Genomic DNA, 18,963 nt, shown 5'->3' on the forward strand with positions numbered 1-18,963 from the left:
TTCCCCAGTTGATGGGTGTCCCCTCGATTTCCATTTCTGTGTCCCCTGAAAAGAGCTGCTGTGAATATTTTTGTACATATAGGTCCTTTTTGTTTTTTATTTCTCTTGGGATACAGATTTTTATCTCTTTTGGGATACAGATCTAGTGGTGATATTGCTAGGTCAAAGGGTATACACGGTTTTGTAGCCCTTTGGGCATAGTTCCAAATTGTTCTACAGAATGGTTGAATCAGTTCACAACTCCAACAACAATGCATTAATGTCTCACTTTTCCCGCATCCCCTCCAACATTTGTCATTTTCCTTTTCTGTCCTATTAGCCAATCTAATAAGTATGAAGTAGTACCTCAGAATTGTTTTAATTTGCATTTCTCTAATCAATAGTGAGAGCATTTTTTTCCGTGGCTATAGATAGCTTTGATTACTTCATCTGAAAACTGTTCATATCCTTTGATCATTTATCATTTGGGGAATGTCTCTTATTTTTGTAAATTTGACACAGTTCTCTATATATTTAAGAAAAGAGACCTTTGTCAGAGAAACTTTGAAATATTTTTCTTAGTTACTATTGCTTAACTATATTTCCTTTCTTCTTATTCCCCCCTTTTATTCTGTTTTCTCTCTCTTTTCACCTGTCCCTCCTTGAAAGTGTTTTGCTTCTATTCCCTCCCTCAATCTGCCCTCCCTTTTATCACTCTCTACCTCCTTCTCTTATCTCCTTCTCCTCCAACTTTCCTGTAGGGTAAGATAGGTTTCTATACCCAATTGAATGTATATGTTATTCCCTTTTTGAGCGAATTCTGATGAGAGTAAGGTTCATTCACTCCCCCTCACTCCTCCCTTTTCCCCTCCACTGTAAAAGCTTTTTCTTGCCTTTTTTATGTGAGATAATTTACCCCATTCTACCTCTCCCTTTCCCCCAGTACAGTCCTCTCTCACCCTTAATTTTATTTTTTAAGATATCATTCCTTCATATTCAACTCATACCTGTGCCCTCTATCTATATTCTTTCTAACTGCCCTAATAATGAAAAAGTTCTTATGAGTTATAAGTATTATCTTCCCATACAGCCATGTAAACAGTTTAACCTTATGGACAAGTCCCTTATAATTTCCTTTTCCTGTTTACCTTTTTGTGCTTCTCTTGAGTCTTGTATTTGAAAATCATATTTTCTATTCAGCTCAGGTCTTTTCATCAAGAATGCTTAAAAGTCCTCTGTTTCGTTGAATGCCCATTTTTTTACCCCTGAAGAATTATACTCAGTTTTGCTGGGTAGGTGATTCTTGGTTGTAATCCTAGCTCCTCTGCCCTCAAGAATATTGTATTCCAAGCCTTTCTGATCCTTTAATGTAGAAGCTGCTAAATCTTGTGTTATCCTGACTGTGGTTCCACAGTACTTGAATTATTTTTTTCTAGCTGCTTGCAGTATTTTCTCCTTGAGTTCTGGAATTTGGCTATATTTCTGAGAGTTTTCATTTTGGAATCTCTTTCATGAGGTGATCAGTGGTGATCAATTTCTATTTAACCCTCTGGTTCTAGAATATTAGGGCAGTTTCCTTGATAATTTTTTGAAAGATGATGTGTATGCTCTTTTTGTGATCATGGCTTTTAGGTAGTCTAATAATTTTAAAATTATCTCTCCTGAATATATTTTCCAGGTCAATTGCTTTTCCATTGAGATATTTCACATTGTCTTCTATTTTTTCATCCTTTTGATTTTGTTTTATTGTTTTTTGATTTCTCATAAAATCATTAATTTCTATTTGCTCAGTTCTGATTTTTAAGGAATTATTTTCTTTACTGAGCTTTTGTGCCTCCTTTTCCATTTAGCCAATTCTACTTTTTAAGGAGTTTTTTTCTTCAGTGAATTTTTGTGCCTCTTTTTCCATTTGGCCAGTTCTTCTTTTTAAGGCTTTCTTTACTTCATTGTCTTGTTGTACCTCTTTTACCATTTGGCCTAGTCTGTTTTTTAAGGTGTTATTTTCTTCGGTATTTTTTTGTGTCTCCTTTACCAAGCTATTGACTCATTTTTCATGATTTTCTTTCATCACTCTCAGTTTTCTTCTCACTTTTTTCTCTACCTCTCTTACTTGATTTTCAAAATCCTTTTTGAGCTCTTCCATGACCTGAGACCAATTTATATTTTTCTTGGAGGTTTTCAGTTAGGAACTTTGACTTTGTTATCTTCTTCTGAGTGTGTGTTTTGATCTTCCTTGTCACCATAGTAACTTTCTGTGGTCAGAATTTTTTCTGTTGTTTGCTTATTTTTCTGATCTCTTTCTTGACTTTTAATTCTTTGTTGATGTAGAGCTCTCTTTTCAGGGTGGAGGGCGTACTGTCCTAAGCCTCAGGGATTTTGTGTAGCTGTTTTCAGAGATACTTCTAGTGACCTGTAAGTTTTCAGTTTTTCCAAGGTGGTATAATCTAAGGAGAGCTGTATTTACTACTCTCCTGGCCTGTGTTCTGGTCTGTGAGTGATCACAAGCACTGTTTTCTGCCCTGGAATTGTGAAGAGGGTCCCTGCTCCACTGAGGCCACAGGCTGTGGTGTCCTAGTGCTCCTCCTTGCCCTGGGACTGCCACCCAGGATTGCAACCCAGATCTGAATATGGGCAAAGCAACAGAGTCCTGTCTCAGTGCCAGCAAAGAGACCCCCATAATCTCCTTCTGACCAGTAGTTCAACCCCCTTACTGTCTGTGGGCTGAGAGCTCCAGACGGAGCTGCTGCTGATTCAGTAGCTTCCAAAGTCTGCTCCTGGTATGCTGTCTCTTTCCTCTCTCTTCCTGCCCCCCACCTCCCCTCACACACACTGGTGCAGCTTGCCCTGGACTGTGCTATACTCTCACCCAGGTGGAACATATCTTTCCTGCTGACCTTCTAAGTTGTCTTTGGCTAGTGAATTATTTTACCCTGTCCTTTTTTGCGTTCTGCTGCTAGAGGAATTGTTTTATGGCATTATTTAAAGGTATTTGGAGAGGTTTTGGGGAGAACTTAGGCAAGTTACTGCCTTTTCTTCATCATCTTGGCTGCGTGATACTCCCTCCCCCAGTACTTAAATTATCTGTTTTCTCAGTCATGGTAAAAATAACATTTTCAGTCTCTAAAATGAGAACTTTTTTTAGTCACAACTTCAGAATGATTTAAAAAATCTGAGTGACCTGCTAATAACTTAAATCTTCTTGGAGTTGAGTTTTGTTCGCTTCCTTTTTGGTATTAATTTGCTTTAGTTAAGTCACTACTCATTCTGTGGCTTAATTCAGTTATTTCATTTGTATCTGTTTTCTAGACCATTTGTTTATGTGGAAAGCAGATATATTACTGTAGCAAGCAGAAATTACCTCAAACAGAAATAATTAAATACCAAGTATTCTGAATATTGGAGTAAATTGCTGTTGCTGCAACTGAAAATGATAGTTTATCTACATTATTTTTATGCTGAGGCTGGGTGTGTCCCTTAAAATAGCTATGAATAATGGCTTTGGTATTTTGCCATAATGCATTAGATTCTGCATAAAAACAGATTGATGCCTTTTAACTTGCGAAGATTTTGGAGTTTCCATCTGCTGGTTACATTCTTTGTTGACAGGGAAAGAGTTCAGTTTAATTTCAGAAAAGAAAGAAGAAAGGAACTAGGTAATATTTCTAAGAGCCTTAAAATCGTCTAAGATGAGATATCCAAGTAATTAAGTTGCATCCAAATTTTATGAATATGGAAGGCCTACTTGGTGCAACTGTGTGGCTGTGTTATCTTTAAATTGTGTCACCCCAAGCTAGTGTACATGCCTGCTATAACAAAAGAATGTAGGGGTGCCCCCTTCCTAATGAAAAATAGTTTGCTAGTTTCCTAGCAACATTTATCCCTCTTGGTGTTACAGCAGCACTAGAATACATCATAGAGATTCTGAAAAAGGCGTAAGTACTAGACCTGTGATTTGCGTAGAGCAGAGGCATCAGACTTGCAGCCCAAGGGCAAGTGACCAGCAGAGCTTCAGACCCAGTACCAGGTTAAAAATAATTGGGGAAATTTAACAAACTAAATTAAAATGTAATATGACATAGAAAATATTAAATTGTGGTTTTCCAAGTCAATATGTTGCCTGCAGGATCCTTTTCTATTGTGACACCACTGGTTTAGATCACTAACCAAATTTAGGACTCAAAATCTTACAAAAGTGAATGTTGAAAACTGAAGGAGTTATTACTAAAAACTAAACTAACTAAAGTTAGATCACTTGCCCAGGGTCACACAACCATGTGTCAAAGGAGTAACCTGAACCCAGGTCTTATTGGCTTCAAGGAGGGCTTCTTACTAGACTGACTGGCTGCAGGCATTTAAAAAATGATTAAAAGTAGGGGCAGCTAGGTGGCGCAGTGCATAGAGCACTGGCCCTTCATTCAGGAGGACCTAAGTTCAAACACGGCCTCAGACATATAACACTTACTGTAGCTGTGTGACCCTGGGCAAGTCACTTAACCCCACTGCCTAGCCAAAAAAAAAAAAAGATTAAAAGTTTTTCTATTCTTATTCCAGACCTTTCACAATATATTGATTAACCAAACATAGTGATGTGATTTTGGTCCTCTTTGAGCACAACAGACAACTACTACCAGTTACAAGAAGTTGAGTCAAATCAATAAGCGATTGCTTGTTGACTTTAGGATAGGGTGGGTGGCGAGGTACATTTTTTATCAAGATGTTACAATATTGTATATTAGAGTTATATGTTTTATCTTCTTGCTAGATTGTAAACTGCATTAGAGACTTTCCTAGGTAAACTTGGCATGCCTCAGTTTGTAGCACAGTTTGCTGTACATAGTAGGTACTCTTAGTATTTAAATGAATTAAATTTGGCATTAAAAGAGGTAGAGAAAAAAGTGGGACTACAGGTGGTGGGGGGTAGAAACATCAAGAAGGCATTTTAAGATTAGGGTGACTTGAGCATATTAACAGATACTCGGTAAGGACCCAATAGAGATTAAAAATTGTGGAGAAGGGTTGATTGGATTAGAAGGTGTTGGAGGAGACAGGAGGGTTTGGGATGAAAGGCAAAAGTAGGTTAGGCTTATCAAGGGGAGATAGGGTCAAAATATTGGTAAATTTTGAGATGTGAAGGGGAGCTAAAGGGATTGCCTTCTATTGAACTTTATGGTCTCTTTAATAAGAAAGGGGCAGGGGGTGGGAGATGGTGAGAGAGATAAGGGTTTATATAAGGCCTGCTGTGTGCCAGGCACTGTGCTCAGTGCTTCACAGATATCTCATTTGAGACTCACAACTCTGGGAGGTAGGTGCTGTTATTGTCCCGATTTTGTAGTTTAAAAAACTCAGGCACCCATAGGTTAAATGGCTTGCCCAGAATCACACAGCTGGTAGGTATCTGAGGCTGGATTTGAATTCAGGAAGATGAGTTTTCCTGAATTCAGGCCTGACAGTTTATCCACTGTGCCACCTAGCTGCCCCGTTCATATCTTCCACTGCATCCGGGGTTGTCTCCAGTCATCCTGATCTATGTCTTGGCACTGGACGCAGATGGCTTTGGGGAAGAAAGTGAGGCTGGTGACTTTGCATAGCCCTCCCTTACTTAAATCCAATTCATTTGCATGTCATAGCATCACCTTTCTGATGTCATGGTCCTCTTCAAGAATGAAGGACCAAACACAACAGCATTTCTAAAGCAAGGTTTGCAAAGCACTTTACAAATACTATCTCATTTGATCCTCACAACAACCCTGTGCAATAGGTGCTATTATTATCATCCCCATTTTACAGATAAGAAAACTGAGGCAGACCAAAGTTAAGTGAATTGCCCAGGGTCACATAGCTAGTAAGTTTCTGAATCAGAATTTGAACTCAGACCTTCCTGACTCCAGACTCCAAGCCACTTAGTTGCCTGTAATGCCTTCTCAGTGGAGAAGGATGGGTTATGGCATTACTACTGGTGGATAAGCAGAGACTGCCCTAATAACTTCAGGGGTGGGGAAGGCATTAGTGTAAATAAGTTACTCTTAGTTAAAACAGTTGATGACCACCCTTAAGCCATTTCCCTAAGAGAAGTAATGCCCACTTATTAGGAAATAGTTGAACTCATTGTTTTAGATTAATTTAATGTATTATTATTGTATTACATATAACAAATAATGAAAGGAATGGGCTTAGAAGAACTTGGGAGGGCTTGTATGCACTGATGTAGAATGAAGTGAAAGAACCAGAACAATTTATGTAACGCTAAAAAGAGAAACAACTATGAAAGAGTTAAAAACTCTCAAGAGTGCTTTGAACAGTTAGAACTCCCAAACAGTGATGATGAATCAAGTGTGCTTTCTACCTCTTTAACAGAGAGATGATAAACTAGAAGTACATAATGAGATACCCGTTTTCAGATGTAGCCAATATATGGATTTATTTTGCTTGATGGTGTGGGAGGGTTTGGGTAGGAGTGATACAAAAAAAGCATCAGTTAATCATTAAAGAAGGTAGAAAGAAGTTCAGAATGGGACCAGTACAGGGCAGTGTTTAGCTACTGTGGTAAATAAAATAGTCTTAAACAAAGCTCTATGTCATAGATTCATGGTTTTACATAGCCTTTTTGTTTTTGTTTTTTGGTGTAAGGAAATATTCATGTTTAACGTATTCAAGTTCACATTAATAAAAAGGAAATTTGCAGAAGTCCTGGGTTGTAGAAGATGGCAGTCTCCATAGGAGTTAAAGTTCCATGCAATTTTCACTTTTTAGAATAATTTGAAGGCCAAAAAGGAGTAGATGATGGTACAGTTAGCTGGGGACTTGAAGATGATGAAGGTATGACACTTACCAGGTGGATAGGCATGATTATTGGGCCACCAAGGACAAACTATAAAAACAGAAAATACAGTCTGAAAGTAGAGTGTGGATTTAAATACCCAAAAGGACCTCCAACAATTAGATTTGTAACAAAAATTAATATGAATGGGATAAATAATTCCAATGGAATGGTGGATGCACAATGCAAAAATGACAAAATTGTTACAGTATTAAAATTGTACTTCAAGAACTAAGGCATCTAATGGGGCAGAGCCAAGATGGTGGAGTAAAAGCAGTGACTTGATTGAGTTGTCCCCCAAACCCCTCCAAATACCTATTAAAAGTGGCTCTAAACAAATTCTAAAGCATCAGAACCCACAAAAAGACAAAGTGAAACAAATTTCCAGCCCAGGAAAACCTGGATGGTTGATCAGAACAGGTATATCACACCGGGCTGGGAGAGGAATGCAGTTTGGTATGGGCATGCAAGCAGCAGCAAACCTGGCCTTAGAGGACTGAATTGCAGGCAGCTGTGGCAGTTTCCAGACTTCTCAACTCATGAATGCCAAAGACAATTTGGATGGTGAGTGGTAAAAGTCTGTTTCTGCAGGAAGAGAGAAGTGCGGGGTCCCACCCCCATTCCCCTAGCTTGGCCCCAGGCTGGTGGCTGCCTCCTGAGCTTCTGGCCCACAGACTGAGGGGGAATTGAATGGCTGATCAGAGGGGGATTGCCGGATTCTCTTGCTTTGCCTATGCTTGGATCTGGGTCACAGTTCTGGGTGGTGGTCCTTGGGTGAGGAGGAGTGCTGGCATGGTGAAACTTGTAGTGGCTGTGGAGAGAAAATCCTCCTCACAGTTCCAAGACAGATAAGAGTTCTTGTCACTCATAGAGCAGAGTGCAGGACAGGAAAGGAGTAAACACCTTGCCCTTGATCATAGCACCTTGGAAGAGCTGAAAATTTACAGGTCCCTAGAAGTATCTCTGAAAACAGTTGCACAAAACCCCTGAAGCTTGGGACAGTATGTGTTCTCTACACTGGAAACAGACCCTTACTTTAACAAAGAGTTTATAACTCAAGTAATTGGCCAGGATCATGAGCAAGCAGCACAAAAAGAGTCAGATTATATTATTTTGCTTTGGTGGCAAAGAAGATCAAAACATACAACCAGAAGAAGACAACAAAGTCAAAGCTTCTACATCCAAAGCCTCCAAGAAAAATATGAATTGGTCCCAGGCCATGGAAGAGCTCAAAAAAGAGTTTGAGAAGCAAGTAAGAGAAGTAGAGGAAAAACTGAGAGTGATGCTAAAGGAGACCCAAAAAAATACTGAAGAAAATAACACTTTAAAAAATAGCCTAACCCAAATGATAAAAGAGGTTCAAAAAGCCAATGAGGAGAAGAATGCCCTAAAAAGCAAAATTGGCTAAATGGAAAAGCAAGTCCAAAAGCTTACTGAAGAAAATACTTCCTTAAAAATTAGAATGGAGCAATTGGAAGCAAGCAACTATATGAGAAATCAAGGCATTGTAAAACTAATCCAGTAGAATTAAAAAATAGAAGAGAATGAGAGAAGGTGAAATATCTCATTGGAAAACCAACAGACCTGGAAAATAGATCCAGGAGAGAGAACTTTAAAATTGTTGGACTGCCTGAAAGCCATGATCAAAAAAAGAGCCTAGATATCATCTTTCAAGAAATTATCAAGGAAAACTGCCCTGATATTTTAGAACCAGAGGCTAAATAGAAATTGAAAGAATCCACCGATCACCTCCTGAAAGAGATCCCCAAAGGAAAGCTCCTAGGAATAAAATGTAGTCAAATGCCAGAATTCCCAGGTCAAGGAGAAAATATTGCAGGTAGCCAGAAAGAAACAATTTAAGTATTGTGGAAACACAATCAGGATAACACAAGATTTAGCAGATTCTACATTAAGGGACCAGAGGGCATGGAGTATGATATTCCAAAGGGCAAAGGAGGTAGGATTACAATCAAGAATCACCTACCCAGCAAAACTGAGTATAATCCTTCAGGGTAAAAAATGGTTATTCAGTGAAATATAGGGGACTTTCAAGCATTGCTGAGGAAAAGAACAGAGTGGAATATAAAATTTGATTTTTAAATACAAGACTCAAGTGAAACATGGAAGAGGTAAACAGGAAAGAGAAATCATAAGAGACTTATTAAGGTTGAACTGTTTACATTCCTGCATGGAAAGATGATATTTGTAACTCGTGAGTCCTTTGTCAGTATTTGGGTAGTGGGAGGGGGAAAAAAATTATATGTATGTATAGACAGATAGAGGGCACAGGGTGAGTTGAAGATGAAGGGGTGATATCTGGAAAATAAAATTAAGGGGTGAGAGAGGATTATACTGGGAGAAGAAGAAAGGGAGAAGTAGAATGGAGTAAATTATCTCACATGAAACAGACAAGAAAAGGCTTTTTACAGTGGAGGGGAAATGGGGGAAGGTGAGAGGGAATGAGTGAATCTTATTCTCATAGGATTTGGCTTAAGGAGGGAATAACATACACACCCCAATTGGGTATGGAAATATGTCTTACTGTATAGGAAAATAAGGGAGGAAGAAGACAGGAGAACGGGGGTTGATAGAGGGGAGGGCAGATCGAGGGAGGGGGATAATCAGAAGCAAACACTTCTGAGGAGTGACAGGTTCAAAAGAGAGAATAGAATAAATGGGGTTAGGATAGGATGAAGAGAAATATACTTAGTTTTTCATACATAATTACTATGGAAGTGTTTTGCATGACTACTGTTCTATAACCTGTATTGAGATGCCTGCCTTTTCAATGAGGGTGGGTGGGGAGGCAGGAAGGGAGAAAATTTGTAACCCAAAGTTTTAAAAACACATGTTAAAAAATAAAAACAATTTAAAAAAAAGAAAAGAAGAGCTAAGGTGTCTAATGATGTCCAAAAAAACCATGAAGCTTCTACAACCTCCAGAAGAACAAACATACAGCAATTAATTTTAACAAATCTCAAACTTATCTAAACCAACAATCTTCTACTCATGTTAATATCTTGATTAAATCTCACAATACAAAACCCACACATTAAAAGAATTCCAGCTGGTATACATGACCTGGACATTTGTAAGAACATATTTAGTATATATACAGCCATTATGTTTTCAGGCACAATGGGAAGAAAAATACAGCACAGTTTTTTTTTTCTCTTATCAAGGCACTATTATTTAAGCATACTCCAGCTACAATTCAGGTTTTATAAGATGAAAGCATGACAAGATGTGTCATATTGCTTTGGAGTAATGTATGTTTCAGAAATCTAATTTTTCAGGAAGGAAAATTATAAATGCCATGCTTGATCCGTCTTGCTTAGTGAGAGAGTTGCAGTTTAAATTGTTTAAGGGGCAGCTAGGTGGTGCAGTGGATAGAATACTGACCCTGAAGTCAGGAGTTCAAATCCACCTCAGACACATAATACTAGCTGTGTGACTGTGGGCAAGTCACTTAACCTCAATTGCCTCACCAAAAAACAAACAAATAAATAAATAAATAGTTTAAAATAACAGGTACAATAAGCACTGTTGTTAATTTTGTTAAATTTCTGAAGAAGTGTGGATACCGACTACTAGTAGTAACATAGAGTATATTCAGGATTGTTTTGATACCTGTATTTATAAAAAGGGGGGAGGGATTAAGGGAGGGAGATGGATTTCTGTTTAAAGCAGCTCCTGTGTGTTACATGTAACAGACATGCTAAAATACTTGTTTACTGTCTTTATTCTGATAAACCATGAATTTAAGTTTTAATTGAAAAAACAAAGCAAATAGGTGTATGGATATGTGATTCTGAGATTAAAGTTAGTCTTAAAATTTAAGTAAAATGTGGAAAGTGTCCTCAAAAAAAATAAAAACAAACAGGAAATTTTAATAAATTGCCAACCAAAAACCAAAAAGTGAGCCTTTGTTTCAGAAAAAAGTTGGGTGGAGGGCGTTGTTATTTCCTAAAGCAGTTCAACCCTCTCTCCTAAGTTGGGGAATGGGGGCAGCCTTAGATATGGTTTGATCTTAGGAACGAGGAAGAAAACAAACATATTTCCTTCCCCCTGTTCTATACTGTCTAAAATTTAACAGGAGAAAAAACTTAACCATATAAATTTCCATAGTGATATGAAAAAGCTTTAAAAAGTCTTAGCAGACACTTGATTGATTTGCCAAATGGTTTGGAGAGATGTGTAAGCCAAGACAGTACCACTTTAGAAAATAAATTTGAAAAACTTCAGAAGGATGGTAGATATATATGAGTGATATCTCATAAAACAGGAAAAAGCAAATGGAAGGTAAAACAAGCATAAAATCTGGCAAGAAACTTGGCTAATGCAATTCCAATTGTGCTCATAGAGGAGATAAAAATGGCACTAAAGAGAACAAAGATGGGAAAAACAACTGGACTAGACCAGCTGTATACAGAGGAGATTCAACTAGACTTGATAATTTTACTGTTCTTTTTTCATTAATTTATTTTTAATTTTTAGCAGTCATTTCCATATGCTTTTGAGTTTTAAATTTTTTCCCTCTCCCTCACCAAGATTGGTGTGCAATCTGATATAAGCTGTACGTGTATATATATATATATATATATATATATATATATATATATATATATATATATATATTCCTATTAAACATATTTTCACATTAGTCGTGTTGTAAGGAAGAATTAGAACCAGTAGGAGGAACCACGAGAAAGAGGAAACAAAACAGAAAGCAAATAGTGTGCTTCGATCTGCATTCAAACTCCCTAGTTCTTTTTTTGGATGTCAGTAGCATTTTCCATCACGAGGCCTTTGAGATGTCTTAGATACTTGTATTGCTGGGAAGGGTTAAGTTTATCAGTATTAGTCATCGCACAACATGGCAGTTACTGTGTACAACGTTCTCCTGGTTCTGCTCACTTCACTCAGTATCAGACCGTCATTTCTTATAGCATAATAGTATTCCGTTACATTTATATACCACAACTTGTTCAGCCATTCCCCAATTGATGGGCATCTTCTCAATTTCCAGTTCTTTGCCCCCATAAAAAGAGCTGCTATAAATATTTTTGTACATATGGGTCCTTTTCCCATTTGTACGATCTCTTTGGGATACAGCCCTAGAAGTGGTATTGCTGGGTCAAAGGGTATGCACATTTTTATAGCCCTTTGGGCATAGTTCCAAATTGCTCTCCAAAATAGTTGGATCATTTAACAGCTCCACCAACAATATATTAGTATTCCAGTTTTCCCACATCTTCTGCAACATTTACCATTTTCCTGTTTTGTCATGGTGGTCAATCTGATAGGTATAATGTGGTACCTCAGAGTTGTTTTGATTTGCATTTCTCTAATCAATAGTTATTTAGAGCATTTTTTCATTATTTGTTTTATTTTTACTTTTTTTTTTTTAAGGCAGTTGGGGTTAAGTGATTTGCCCAGGGTCACACAGCTAGTAGTAAGTGTCAAGTGTTTGATCTGAGCTCAGATTTGAACTCAGGTCCTCCCGACTTTAGGGCCAGTGCCCTATGCACTGTGCCACCTAGCTGCCCCTTAGAGCATTTTTTCATATGACTCTAAATGGCTTTAATTTCTTCATCTGAAAACTGCCTGTTCATATCCTTTGACCATTTATCAATTGGGGAATGACTTGTATTCTTACAAATTTGACTTAGTTCTCTATATATTTTATAAATGAAGCCCTTATCAGATATTGGTTATAAAAATTCTTTCCCAGTTTTCTGCTTCCCTCCTAATCTTGGTTGCATGGCGTTATTTTCAATTTGATGTAATCAAAATTAACCATTTTACGTTAGAATTAATAATTTTGAGAAAGATGTATTGGAAGGAGGGGAAGCTACTAAAGACATAGAAAAAAATATTAATTCCCTCTCCCCCCCCACCAAACAAGTGTCCAAGAAATACATGTCTGCTCTTCCATCTATATAAAAATTTTATGAGAAAAATACATACAGTCATCCTCTTCCACCTCATGACTTTCCTTAGCGTGATTTTGTTATATTGCAGGTCAGCATAAGAAATTATATGGCAATTTTTTGGGAGTTTTGCAGAAGCTGCAAATAACACGTGAAAGCCAACAGATGACAGAAAAGTTTAGAAACTCAGAAATGCATAAAAATATGTAGAGTATTGTATACTATCAACATATTTTATCTTTTACTACCATAATAATTCAGACTTCTTCTCTGGTACAAAAGGAGAGCCAAAAATTTTTACAAGGGTTTTCCAGATCATGGGGGCACTGCACTCCTTACTGTCAAGATGTGGAAAGGTAACTGTATTCATCAAAGAGCTCTTTGATGAGAATTAGAAATAAGAAAGCATTCTTTTTTATAAGAAATACCACAAATGACCAATTCTTTACCAACCACACAATTGACTGAAAAATGTAGAAAACACAAGGTCTCACTACATTGACCATTAAAAAAAGCTTTTGCTTTTTTACACCTGCTTTACAGAAGGTGAGGAGAGACTCAGATTGGGTGGATGGCTATATGAATGCAAAGAGGGGTGTAAGGAGGGGCTGATATAGGGGATGAAGGAGAAGAAAAATTCTGAGATCTCCAGATATATATGTCTAGCTGATAGTTAAAAATGGGTGACTGCTATTCAGGGAAGATATTGGAGCTGAATACAATATTTTGTAGAATAAAGGACCACTCAAGATATATGTGGTTGAGGACCATGAAAAATAAATTGGTTGACATGAGAGTAGCACTGTAGGGGTTGAGTATTGAAAATCTCAGTCCTTGGGTATGGGGTGAGTAGAGGGGAGGCCTTGGAATGAAGGGGAGGCTGAAGGCAAGGAAATAAAAAATCCGTTATATTTCAGTCTTCATCTTTGTATCTTAGTATCTTTAGTGGTAGTAGTTATGATGATATTAGGGAGAAGTTTGGTCATTGATGCTGCTTATAGATATTTTAATAGATCATGACCTTTTCAATGTGGCTTTTTCAGCTGTGTAAAAAACAAAAACAAAACCCTATTGAAGTAAGAAGATGAAAACCAAAAATTTGGTTTGGCTCTGTAAAAAGAATGCTAATTAGTCACTTAGGTAAACTTCTTACTATTATCATTGTTTTGTAACACTAGGTGTCAGATTAAGGTTGCAGATTTTATCTGTAAATGCTATAAACATAGATGCAGTCTTCATGGTTTATTTGTGGCATAAATAACAATTTAAAAAAATTAGAGAACGTGATTGAGGAGCCATGTCTTAATAATAGCTTTTTATTAATTTGAGTGCAACTTTTTGGGAGATTAGAAATTTCTCTTATGATTTTAAAGTAATTTTACTTATGTTGTAAATGCAGATTAGATTTTACATATTGAACATTCAACAGTTGTCCTGTAATACAAGCATACCCTACCTAAAAATAATTAATTGGTTCTGAGAAAATGTGATAGTTTAAATGACATTACCAGGAGCAATTAGTTCCACAGGAAAAAAAAATATTACAAATGCTCCATTGCCTCATGGTTACAACAGGATTTGGTTTAATGTATTAACAATAACTTTGGCTAGAGCAATATCATGTAGGAGTATAGAAGTATTATTAATATTCATGTCTCTTTCTTACAGAAGACCATTGGTAAAATTGCAACGTGCTTGGAATTACGAAGTGCAGCTTTACAGGTAAATAAATTACTCCTGCTTCCAATAAAAGCAGTAGCTGTCATTCTGCTAAATGTTTGCCATACCCACTAAAAGACTATACTTTCAGAGAAACTTTTATAACAGGAATTTTTCTGTTAGGTTAGCAAGAAGATTTAATGTTTCTAAGACAAAAGAAAGTAGAAGACTTTTTTTCCCCTCTTCCTTTATCTTTAAGTGCTTCTGGGAAAACAGGTGACAGTGACTCAATCTCTTGGTAGCAAGAAATTGATTGCTTTTAGGTTGTATGTGAGTGGAGTTCCTATTAGAAATACAGAATGCTTTTTCTCATGGATTGGAGTACAGAGATTAAAAATTAGGTTTATAATAAATTTGTAACATATATATATATATATATTTTTTTCATTTAGTCCACACAGTCTCAAGATGGATTTAAACTGGAGGACCTGAAAAAACTAGAACCAAGTAAGTTGAATCGTGGTTTTATTACAGTTACTTTAAACGTAATTTCTGATAATAAGATTAAACGGCATGGGTGATGATTTTATATTCTATGAAAATACAAATATGCTTGATCTTCTGTACTCTTGTAATTAATATACTACCATATTTATAGCAGTTATCCCTTTGAATCTCACCTTCACTGTACCTTTCTATCTTGGTTCACAAGGAGGGGAAGATACCAGATATGGAAGAAAATATTAATTCTCCCTCCCCCCCAAAAAAAGTGTCCAAGAAATTATCAACAACTACTGATCTACATGCCTAGTGTCCCATCTACATAAAAGTTTTATGAGAAAAATACGTACTCATCAAAGACCTCCTTGATGAGAATTAGAAATAAGAAAGTAAGATAGAGTATTTAAAGGTATGCTATTTTATTTTCCGATACAACATCTATATAAATTTAAATCATTTTGATAAACATACAGCTACCTTAAAAATACTTATTGTAGACTCATCTGGAAAATACATTATTTTATGTGGTATTTATCAGTGATACTTAAAATAACATTTTAGTGTTCTTTTAAAAAAAAATCAGTAACTTACCACTGATTCCCCTTCCAGAGCCTTCCCTTTGCAACAAAAGAGTAGTCAAGTAAAACAAATCAAGACATTGGCTGTGTTGAAAATATGTCTTGTATTATACCTTTAGTCTGCCACCTCATTATTGTCTAGAGACAGGAAGATATTTCACCATTAGTCATCTAAAGTCTTTCGGTGTTGTTTTTCTTTGTGTTATTATGGTTTGAAGATAATTTTTAGGAAATGTAAATGCTTACTGTCCAACCCCTACTTCATCTTCTGAAACTTGTTCTCCCATGGAAGAAAAGATTTGCTTCAGAAATTTTTATCATTAAGATTGTTGCCAAATAATCTCGTTGGCTGAAACAAATATTTTATTAGGATAAATGTTTGCCAACATAAGCACAACCACAGGTATTAAATATAAGATTAAAAATAGGCCAAAACTTTTTTGTCTTTTTATTAAGGCAGAATGTCATATCTTGAAAATATTTATACATAAATAGCCACAGATTCCCCTTCCTTTATCCATCTGTTAAGTCAAAATTATAATTGTCTGTGGAATCTTAATTTTAGAGCTGCAAGAAATCATAGATTTAGAGCTAGAAGAAACCTTACAGGTCACACAGTACAACTGTACATATAAGGAAATTGGGGCCCAGAGAGGTGCAATAACTTGCCCCAACGTTGTATACACAGGCAGCGAATAGCAGAGATGATATTCAAACATGGGCTCTCTGACTTCAGAACAAGTACTTTTCCCCCAGACCTGAGAGGTCATCCATTCCAAATTCTTAATTTTAGAACTAAAGAAAATGAGACCCTAAAGGATTAAGTGACTTTCCAGGATGCTAATTAGAACCCAGGTCTCCTAGTCTTTCCATCATACCCCAGTGAGTTTTATATTTTCATTGCCTCACCTTATGAGAACTAAGGATAGGGTACTTGGGCTTTTGCAAGCTAGACTTGGGCTTTTGCAGGCTAGTTTCTGATTCATAGCATAACTACCATGGACAAGAGTATATTATTTCTGGTGGTAGCAATAGGATTTGAATTACAGGTTAAATATGGTTATCAAGTAAAAAGAGGAGATCTTTCATTTGGTAATTTGGGGAATATCTGTTGGCTGTTGGTAAAGGTGGGTGCCAAATTGATGAAAGTATGTAGCAGATTTTGCTATGATTTTGGTGTTTTTCCTAGAGATTTTTTACGGTTTTTATTTCTTTTCAGAACATTTTCCTTCTGAAGATGACAGGAAATATAAAAATAAAATCATAGTTGTAGATTATTTTATATAATTGATATAAGTTTTGTTTTAATCGACACGGTTTTAATATTTTAAAATAGCAAATATAATCCTAGATCTCTTGAAGTTAAGAACATCTATCACATAAAGCTAAGCTTCTCATTTTGATTCTTAATTTTCCATGTTAACAGGTCTAAAGTTAAAATAGAATGTTTTCTTATAGCTTTAAAAATTATTTTAAAATCAGTCAGGCTGTGATGAAAGGGGAGGGGAGGGACAAAGTATTAATTACTTTGGGGAAAAAGCATAGATAGTATGATAGCATAAACAAAAAAATATTTTTGTCAGCCCCATAAATACTAGAATTTTATTTCAGTGGAAAGCCATATCTGATTATGTCTGCAAATAATAATTGCTGTCATTTACATACCATTTTAAGGTTTGCAAAGTACTTTTATGTGATATCTCTGTTATCTTCACAGCAACCTGTGAAGTCATTGCTACTGTTGTGCCCATTTTGCAAATGAGGAAACCGAGGCTGTAAGTGACTTCTCCAGGGTCACAGAGATAGTAAGTATCTGAGTCAGGATTTGAATTCACCTCTTCCTGACTCCAATTAACCCTAACCCTGTGCCCACCTAGTTTTCCTGCAATGCATTAGGATTAGAATATGTGATCAGTGTGTCACGTTGTTTTCAATTCAAGAAAATTGGAACATCCCAAACAGAAACTATTATAGTTTCCTCTGTTATTTATTGACCAGTTACTGTTTGTGTTCATTTTTTTTTTAAAGTCAGGGGCAGCTAGGTGGCACAGTGGATAGAGCTGCAGCCTTGGAGTCAGGAGGACCTGAGTTCAAATGTGGCCTCAGACACATGACACTTACTAGCTGTGTGACCCTGGGCAAGTTACTTAACCCCAATTGCCTCACCAAAAAGCAAAAAAAAAAAAGTATTGACAGTCACCTGTGGAGAAATTGTTAATCTTTAATGTATTATTTTAATTCTCTTTATACTTTATGATCTACTAAATTAGTCAACTTAACTTTCATCATAGGGAAGCATGGGTTTTACATGCAAATTATATCAGGATTCCGTAGACCTTCCAATTATAATCATTTTAATAGGACTATCTTTTTTTCTTATTGTTTTGAAAAAAAAGTTTTTCTCATTTTGCTAGAAGAATATGCTTATACTTTTCCTCTTTCTGAGATCTTTTTTTTTCCTTCTAGGTTCCTCCCAAAACTTTCCCATTATGATCACTTGAGTCAGTATTTGGACAAATGTTTTTTCCTTTGTATCATTTCAAACATATTAAATGCACAAATCTTTATCCTAATACCTTAGCATACTCCATTGTCGTTGCATTAACAAGAATCAGTCTTGTAATCTTCTTTTTGTTGGAGGAGAGGACCATGTTATGTAGCTTGAATGACTTAATGGCATTCAGATTGTCATGCTTTGAATTTCATATAATGATTTTGAATTTGATTTCTACATCTACTCGGTTCTTAATTGACTTTTAAAAAGGCATATAAAGTTGTTCTCCATGGTCCAACATCTGCACATAATAGAATGTGGTTTGGAATTTATTAAAGTTAGCTAATAGTTCTTAATTAAGATTTTAATTATTTTATCAGTCTTGGATTCTCTGCTTATTGGTGTTTAGCTAGGTTGTAGTAATTCTTTTTAGAACAAAGAGCACAATAGTCAACTAATTAGGCATCTAGATAGCCTAAGAACAGAGAAATGTAAAGTTAATGAGTAATATTAGCTTCAAATCTTTTGGACATAGATTCTTTTTTAAAAGATAAATTGCCTTACCAATTTCTTGTTCTTCAATACTTCATGCATCTGGGATATGAAGACACTAATAATATAATTTTCTTGTATTATTCCTAAATGATTTACTTGTTATCTAATCTACCTCCATTAATGTAATTGTAATATTTTAAGTGTTGGAAAAGACTTGAGAGGTTATCTAGTCCAACTCCTACCTATTGTTTTCTATTTAAAAAAAAAATTAGTCTTCAGGGGATTTTTACCCATAGCCACTCAAAAAAGTTGGGGAGCCCATCTTGCCTTGTCATAAAACTAAACAAATCAACTGTATAGTCCTTTCCAACAAAACAAGCCATGTTATTTATATTTGTGTATTTGTCTGTCTTTTTTTAGGATGTAAGCTTCAAGAGATCAGGGTATATGTTCTGTGATAGCATGCTGTGAGTGCTTAATTTTTTATTAGTAGAATAAATTTAGATG

The 18,963-nt window shown here is 36.1% G+C and overlaps 1 protein-coding gene across 3 annotated transcripts in view; it reads left to right on the top strand.

The window, feature by feature from the left end:
- Nucleotides 1-18,963, top strand: part of AIDA (axin interactor, dorsalization associated) — a 55,483-nt gene that overhangs the window by 19,190 nt on the left and 17,330 nt on the right. For all 3 annotated transcript variants that reach the window (XR_002323610.2, XM_020982217.2, XM_020982216.2), the window contains exons 3-4: nucleotides 14,398-14,451; nucleotides 14,841-14,895. Coding sequence is in view for 2 of the 3 variants with exons in the window: in XM_020982217.2 (XP_020837876.1) it covers nucleotides 14,398-14,451; nucleotides 14,841-14,895 (109 nt within the window). In the remaining variant the exon portion in view is untranslated. The remainder of the gene's footprint in view (nucleotides 1-14,397; nucleotides 14,452-14,840; nucleotides 14,896-18,963) is intronic.

This window comes from Phascolarctos cinereus, unplaced genomic scaffold (assembly GCF_003287225.1).
Source record: "Phascolarctos cinereus isolate Bilbo 61053 unplaced genomic scaffold, phaCin_HiC Scaffold_5;HRSCAF=322, whole genome shotgun sequence".
NCBI lineage: Eukaryota > Metazoa > Chordata > Mammalia > Diprotodontia > Phascolarctidae > Phascolarctos > Phascolarctos cinereus.